Source organism: Lipotes vexillifer, unplaced genomic scaffold (genome assembly GCF_000442215.2).
Source record: "Lipotes vexillifer unplaced genomic scaffold, Lipotes_vexillifer_v1.1 scaffold169, whole genome shotgun sequence".
NCBI lineage: Eukaryota > Metazoa > Chordata > Mammalia > Artiodactyla > Lipotidae > Lipotes > Lipotes vexillifer.
In genome coordinates this window covers 846,879-855,515 of record NW_006793375.1, presented here as the reverse complement: position 1 = coordinate 855,515, position 8,637 = coordinate 846,879, and the positions used below count along the sequence as shown (strand labels likewise).

Below are 8,637 nucleotides of genomic sequence, written 5' to 3'. Positions count from 1 at the left end.
TCGGAAGAGTGGGGATTTGAACGCACGCAGTCTACTCTAGAGCTAGAGGGGATATTCTTAAGAATATGCCTTATTACTTTTTGCAATGAAATTGCTGTGACCAGAGGAAGCAAGATGGGATCTCCGCAAGTAAAATTTACTTGCTGAGAATGTTACTCTGTTTCTAGAGAGGCTTTCTGATGTATGGATGCGTTTCAACTTGATTTTAATGCTCTGTCCATTCAATCAGCATTCCATGTAGTCCTTACTACATAGAGTCTTCATTTTATTCACTTAGTTTCTAAGATGTATTTCACTGAACAGTCCATAACTTTGGGATGAGAGGGAGTTTTTCTTTTAAAAAAAAAACCACTATTACAATGTTCAAATATGCATATTTGGAAAGAAAAACTGCTGTACATTTACACTTAAGCACATTCTTTAAAACTACTCATTTGTTGAGGGCAGCAGTCAAAATACTCAATTATCCATTGTTAAGTGGAAGCAATCCATTAAAGTTGTGTTTAGCCTGACCTTTTTATATGTAATCGCACTTCCATGAGTCTAAGTAAGAGGGTGTTTTTAGAGTGCTTATTTTGCATGAACTTCATCTTCTTGCGAAATTTTTCAGCTATACTCTAGGGTATAACACGGTCATGAACTAAAGTCTCTTACGTTACGCAAGCTTTGTTTCCACTGACAGTTGATGCTTAGCCATACTTATGTCATTTTTTTCCCTGACTGTCAAAACAGCAGAGGTCAGAATTTTTGCAAGTTCCAAGATTCTCTAAAAGAATTTAGAAAAAGAAACTCTTCAGTTTAAGGGATATTTTAAGTAGAGGGGAAAATTAAGGATAAGTTAACCTAGTTATCAAACAAATCAGGATTCCATTCTTTCCATCCAATTAAGATAATTACCTAACATGGGTATATTCAGTGCGTGGCTAATTTTATTGTGCTACCTCTTTTCACAATCATGAGGCTAGATTGTAGAGGCAAATGTGACAATTAAATGAATATCCCAATATGCGTGAGGAATTTGCGACACAGAACCAAAAGGAATGTAGTTTGACTTACAGCTTTTTAATGTTTTGCTAAGTTTGTTATTACTGCTCTTCTGTGCCACGTTTATTACATTTCACAACAATATGGTAGTGACAGAATCAAAAACTTATCTACTGAGCAAAAGGAATTTTATAAGATGGAGAGGGAAGAATTATTTCTTTCATGGGAACTGGAGGATTATTTTCAAAGGTCTTTTGTGCTAGATATTTTCTGTTTGCGCCTCCAGAGACGCCATCCTCTTTCCTTCCTTCCCCACTGGGCTGTATCCCAGGATGCTGACCTCCATGGAAGGCATCCATAGGCCCTCTTGCCCCCCACCCCCTTGCCGGGCTAAGGGCTGGCAGCGGCTGCCCCTCCTCCAGCCAGTCCTGCAGCCCGCTTCTCCATTTCCTCTCTCGGTTCCCATAACCGCTCCATTCTCTTACCTCTTCAGTCTAAGGGTGGGAACAGCTCTCCCTTTCTGCCAGCTCTGCGTACTTCACCAGCCCTTTCTCCTCCCTCCACCCTTCACTGAACTCTTCTCAATCACTCCATTTGAACAACACGGAACCTGATGAATACACAAGTCAGTGTGGCTATCTTCGTTCCTTTAAACGTCTGTTCTAGTAACTTCCATATGATTTTCTGATGCTTGACATTATAGCATCAGAGAGACAGCAACTGACAAGGGTTCAGGCTTTGGAGTCACCTGGATTTGAATCCCAGCTCTGCCACGAGCTACCTCTTTGAGGCTCCATTTCCTCATCTATAAAGGAAAATGATAAGCTACCCATTTAGCTTATCTCAGGGTTCAATGAGATGACACACATAAAGCGTTGAGACAGCGCTTGGCAATCAGCGGAGCTGTAGCTGTGGACACTATCAGCGTCAGGGCTCCGGAGAGGGCTGATGTCCTCATACCTGTTTGGAAACGTAGGAGGTGCTGGTGTTGACACAGACGAGGCTCTCTTCATTGCAGCAGCCGCCACACCGGAACACGTTCACGCAGGGGGGCTTGAAGAACGTGTCAGTGCTTCTCCCCAGCTCGCCGGCCACCTCCACGCACGTCTCTCGAGGGCTGCACTGCGTCCTTTGCCATTCCTCATCTATAACTGCGGAGAGGCAGCTTGTTGGGCCAGCGGAACAAAGGGCCCTGACATGCCCACGGATGCCAGGGTTACACCCAACACCGTCATTCTCACACGTGCAGCGTTTGGTGATTTCACTAGATGGGTATTTGGGGTCAGTCCTTTAACCAAGGATTGTCTGCAGAAAATTTACAACCAAAATCTGCATTCCTTCCCATTTATACGATCCCTTCGTAGACTCTAATTCTACTTTCCGTTGGTGATGAACACCATGCTCTGGATATAACTACATCGGGTACATCTGGAGAAGCCTGCTAATAAGGAAGTAAATGGGGCTTCCCCGGTGGTGCAGTGGTTGAGAGTCCGCCTGCCGATGCAGGGGACAAGGGTTCGTGCCCCGGTCTGGGAGGATCCCACATGCCGTGGAGCGGCTGGGCCCGTGAGCCATGGCCGCTGGGCCTGTGCGTCCGGAGCCTGTGCTCCGCAACGGGAGAGGCCACAACAGTGAGAGGCCCGGGTATCACACACACACAAAAATAATAAGGAAGTAAATGGAAGCACATAAAGCAATGACATGTAAGCATTATTTACTAAGCAATTTACAGGACACAGCTGGATAGCATTTCTTCTCCTTGAAGCCAGGTGTGGGCAGGTTTTAGCACCATTAAGAGATACGTTTTGGGAATTCCCTGGTGGTCCAGTGGTTAGGACTCCAGGCTTTCACTGCCGAGGGTGCGGGTTCAATCCCTGGTCGGGGAACTTAAGATCCCACAAGCCGTGCAGTGCAGCCAAAAAAATAAAAAATAAAATTAAAAAAAAAGAAATACCTTTCTATTGGTTGCTTAACGAATTATATACGGCAAACACATGAATGAAAAGTTAAGTGGGGGCTTCCCTGGTGGCACAGTGGTTGAGAGTCCGCCTGCCGAGGCAGGGGACACGGGTTCGTGCCCCGGTCCAGGAAGATCCCGTGTGCCGCGGAGCGGCTGGGCCCGTGAGCCATGGCCGCTGAGCCTGCGTGTCCGGAGTCTGTGCTCCGCAACGGGAGAGGCCACAACAGAGACAAAAAAAAAAAAAAAAAAAAAAAAAAAAGTGGAACTAATCTTTCCTCAAGTCAGAGTGTTCTCATTTGCAAATGCCCAATACTGATGTTTCTATCAAATGATGAAATAAGCTGGTTCCCTTTTTTTAAATAAATTTATTTATTTATTTATTTTTGGCTGCGTTGGGTCTTCATTGCTGCGCGCGGGCTTTCTCTAGTTGCGTTGGGCAGGGACTGCTCTTCGTTGTGGTGCGTGGGGCTTTCACCACGTTGGCCTCTCTTGTTGTGGAGCTCGGGCTCTAGGCACACGGGCTTCAGTAGTTGTGGCACGTGGGCTCAGTAGTTGTGGCTTGCGGGCTCTAGAGCGCAGGCTCAGTAGTTGTGGCGCACGGGCTTAGCTGCTCTGCGGCACGTGGGATCCTCCCGGACCAGGGCTCGAACCCGTGTCCCCTGCATTGGCAGGCAGACTCCTAACCACTGCGCCACCAGGGAAGCCCAAGCTGCTTCATGTTGATGAAAGGAGCAATATTCTGGCCATTCTAGCTAATTTGTGGGAAACAAGAAAAACAAACAAGCCTCGGAGAATCAAAAAAGATTACATATATTCTTGTAAAACATACTCGCCTTTCTCTCAAAGTTTATTTTTTTTAAATTAGATTTTGATGCTGTGATACTTAATGTTGCATAGCCTTTCTATGGATGTTTTTGGGAAATGATTCAATTTTATGATAAAGACAATATTTAAAGACCTTCTTTTAGTTTGCCATGGAATTGTGGAGTTGATTATACACTGGGGTGGAGGAGAATGGTGAAAACCCTTAGTGGTTGGCAGCTTCTAATCTGACCCTCCATCACGCCCACCTCCTGGTGTTCACACCCTGTATAATCCCCTCCTCTGCGTGTGGGCTGGACCTAGTGACCCGAATGTTATGAAGAGAATACAGCAAGAGTGACGGGATGGCACTGCCACGATTAGGTTAACAAAGACTGATTTCCATCTTGCTAGCAATCACCATCCCTCGCTGGCACTCTTTTGCCTTCTCAGCTTGCAGGCTTGGATGAAGCAAGCCATCATGTTGAAAAGGCCCACACGGCAGGGAACTGAGGGTGGCCTCTACCTAACTGCCAGTGTGGAGCTGGGACCCTCAGTCCAACAGCCTGTCTGGAACTGAATCCTGCCAACAACCTCTGAGTGAACTTGGAGGCACATCCGGCCACAACTGAACCTTGAGATGCTGCCTGTGACCCAAGTTGCCACCTTGACTGCAGCCTCCGGAGAGACCCTGAAGGAGAGATACCAATTGAGGCTATGTCTGCAATTCTGACCCACCGAAACTGTGCGATTAAAAATGTTGTCTGAAGCAGCTAAGTTTTGGGGTAACGTGTTACACAGTGATAGATAAACTCCTCTCCATCTTTACCCCATCTTCAAAAATTTGTAAATGGTCTCTGCCCAGATTCTGAATTCCCGTATATGTGAACGTGTTTCTATCAGAAGGGATAGAGAGAACTTCTATCTGGAGGATACAGATAAAACACTATTGTTGCAGATCTGACACTAGTCTCTAAATTATTCTCTTAAAACATCTTTTCCACAGCCTTTTTCCTTTTCTGCCCATTAATCTCAGATTTCCTCATATGTTGCTTTCTTCAATCACTGAAAACACAAAATACATTTGGCTGGCTGAAAAGCACTGCATATACTACACAATTTACCTAAACTCTGTTTTTTCATCATAAAATCTTCTAGTCCAAGAAACCGTTTAAAATATCTGATTATGAATATTTATATACAGAGTCTGAAGGCTGTAAACATGAGAGATAAATTACCCAGTTAGGTACTATTTAATTCACTATTATTAATCATAAATCCTTGAAAAAACAAGTAATCAAGCTATAAAAACATTCCTTGCTTAAAATGCTATTTAAATGTTGCTTCCTATTTTCTTTTTTATAAAACTGAGTTTTCAAAGTCAGAACACTGTGTGGAACTATAACCAATGACACTGAGCAAAGGCTTCATACCTCTACTTTCATTACTACTGCCCAGCAGGACTGCTCTTCCTCAGGGAATTACCCTGAAATCCATGAGGGAGAGTTATAACAAATTATAATTGGGATACCACCCCGATTTAATTATTTGCTGCTTCTAACTTACTAAGTAACTTTAGATGATTCCCCCCCTCCACCACGTAACAAGAGACATTTTAGAGTTGGCAAATTCCACATTAATGTTTTTAAAAAATATTTAAAGAAATTTTTTATGGTTTCCTCCTTAGAAAATGTCAATTTCGACATGAATGACTTTTAAAAATCACCTCCTCTTGGTTTTATGGTAGTGTTTCTCTATCTCCATCTTCACAGAGCATCTCCAGGCTTGCCTCAGGCCTTCAAACAAGTAATCTGGTTAAGGCCCTGAATCTCCAGATGAGGTCTGATCCCTTTACTTTCATGAAGTCCTTGCTAATTCACCACACAGAAACAACTAGAGCTTCAGACCTCTGGCTAAACTGGGTTCTAGGCCATGGTTCCAACCATCTCATTTAGACACAGTCATACAGATGCGCACCAAGCATCCTCTTCACTCCCGGGCTCTGGTGCTACTAAGGTATTGATCCCACCTATGCACAGCCTTCCCCGCAGCCAACAATATCGTCCTTTTACAAACGGAAGAAAATAAAGATAACTCTACAGAGAAAGAAAAAAATAATTTTGGCTGAGCAGTCAATTTAAACTATGCAATAGCTACAATCCGATACCAGGTAATCATATGTTAATCAAATCTAAAATGCGAAATCATCACTGCCACGGTGGTTTCTTCTGCTGTTTTGACACATCATCAAAAAAGTTAAATGCCTAATTGGAGGCCGCACAACTGTATTTGGCAAGCATGTCATTCATCATATGACAGTACATACAGACAACAGTTTGCTTATAAAGATCCTCCAAACCTTACTAGGGAAGAGTCATTCTCTTTATTTCAAATCATGTTATTTTCTAGTCCAGCGTCTGGATTCTTTTGTCTAGAGAATTTCCCCCTCCATTATTCTGCTAGTAATACCAATATGCATTATTCCAACTCAGCTTCTAAATTCTACTTTTCATTTTTACTTTAAAAAAAAATCACAGCATTTTGAAGACATAAAAAAGCTATACCTAATCTACTGGTTTTTATCCATGTATGTATGGCCGTAGAATGCTCCTTATTAATGAATACCCAGGTTGTTTTATTTTTTTAAGTAAACTCAATTTTTTTTTTTTCTATTAAGAACAGGCTTTCTGGGTTCCTTTTGCCCTCACATCTCTGAGTTAAATATATTTCCATATTGGGAAGTGTTATTTGGTGTTGAATTTTGATCTCAAAATCATATTGGGTATATTTCTCTGTGGAGTAAACGCAGGAAACCAGGACTCTCCACTAACACTGAAGCTATGAAATCAAAGACCCCGTTTTTTTTTCTCCCAGACATGTGCCCGCCCTACTCAAACTTTTAGAAGAAGTTGGCGCATTTGTTACTGTCTGATAAAGAGTAAGAATTGGCCTCCACACGCACACACCTACCTTTGAGCGTCTCAATGTCATAGAAAGTGGCCGCAAACCTGGTGGACCGATGGGATGCCGAGCGAGAGTCCGCGCTGGTGAGACTTTTGAGCTTCAGTCGGCATCTCCACAGCTTCCAGTCCTCGAAGTGGGTGATCTGCAGTAGTTCCTCCAAACCCGAAGCCGCCCTAATCTGCTGCTCAGATTGTTCTAACATTGACCGGGATGCCCGCTTAAAGAGAAACAAAACAAACAAAAAAACTAGCTTACAGGCAACTTACTCAAGTTCCAGTTTGTCTTGATAATATTCATTGCTAACACTTACAAATGTAAGTAGAGCTAAAAAGAAATTAGATTATTCAAATGGACACCAGTACCTAGGAAAAATGACATCTAGTAGTTTTGATTTACATTCTGTTCATTTATGATTGATGGAATGACTTATTCCCCCTGGGTTCTCAGAACACCTAAAGACAGTATCGTAGTGGGTTGAATGGTGGACATTTAAATGACATGCCCACGTCCTAACCCCCAGAACCTGCAAATATGACTTTTTTTCCGGAAAAGGATCTTTGTAGATGTAATGAAGTTAAGGATCCTGAGATGAGGTCATCCTGGATTATCTGGGTGGACCTTAAATACAAAGATAATCATCCTTATAAAACACAGGCGAGGGAAGACACAGACACAGAGCAGAAGGATTTGTGAAGCCAGAGGCAGAGACTAAAGTAACGTAGCCACAAGCCAGGGGTCACCTGAAGCCACCAGAAGCTGGATGACTCAAGGAATGATTCTTTCCAAGAGCTGATGGAGGGAGGATGGCCCTGCTGACACCTTGATTTTGCAACTGGATTCCAGAACTGCGAGAGAATAAATTTCTGTTGTCTTCGCCATCAAGTCTGTGGTAATTCAGTATGGCAGCCACAGGAAACTAAGACAGATTTTAAAATCACACTATTTTGTGCAGGAGCCAATGACAATTGTTTTCATCTGTTATTTGAGACACTGACCCACAAAGTCTTGGGGACCCTGCCTACAGTCACACAAGAAGGAAAGATTTTAAGAACCTGATAATCTGAATTTGCTGACTTCTAACCCTCTGAACTTTTTTTTCCTTTTTAAACCTGTTTACTATTCCAAAGACATGATTTTTTTTTTTCTGAAAAAATACACTTCTAGAGCTTACGTTGAAAACTTCCTTTCCACACAGTTGCATGAACTGTATTGACTGATACAACCCATGGATTTATGAGGAAAAAAAAGACTTGGCTGATAAAAGATTTTCAGTATGCAGTCGAATTGTTCAAAATTAGGGACTTGGTTATATAAATAATGATATATGCATACAATGAATACTATGTGATCGTCAAAACCAATGATGCAGATGTATACTGGGACAGAAGGAAGTGACTCCTCCCTGGAATGTGCTGGAGAGACAGTAAGGCAGTCTGTCTATGGTTAGGGACGTGGATTTTCTTCTGCTGAGCCTGTGGTTACTGAGTTTATGTTCTGCTGTGTGGTTTGCATACGCATGCTGTGGACTTTTTTTTTTTTTTAGAGCTGGGGTGAGGGAGGGGAGGGAGGGGAGAAACAGTGTAGCTGCAGGATGGTGCTGGGACAGGAAGGTGGAGCAAGAAGTGAATGTCAGCTACCTGACAGGGGGAGGGGCAGGGGGGGGAAACGGAGATAAGCAAATGGGACTTCCATCTGGACACTGGGTGGTGTGATGTACATCCTCCTCCACTGCCCCTCAAAAACTTTAGTTAAAATACGTATCATTTAGCAGTGTTTTGGGAGTGGGATTTTTTTTTCTTCTTTTAAAATTTTTATTGGAGTACAGTTGCTTTACAATGTTGTGCTAGTTTCTGCGGTACAGCAAAGTGAATCAGGTATACGTATACATATATCCCCTCTTTTTTGGATTTCCTTCCTATTTAGGTCAC

The 8,637-nt window shown here is 42.9% G+C and overlaps 1 protein-coding gene across 1 annotated transcript in view; it reads right to left on the bottom strand.

Annotated features, from left to right (window-relative positions):
• Positions 1-8,637, bottom strand: part of VEGFD (vascular endothelial growth factor D) — a 43,732-nt gene that overhangs the window by 9,967 nt on the left and 25,128 nt on the right. The window contains exons 2-3 of the mRNA XM_007466329.1: positions 6,716-6,926; positions 1,945-2,135 (exon numbers count right to left, since the gene is read on the bottom strand). Coding sequence (XP_007466391.1) covers positions 1,945-2,135; positions 6,716-6,926 — 402 coding nt within the window. The remainder of the gene's footprint in view (positions 1-1,944; positions 2,136-6,715; positions 6,927-8,637) is intronic.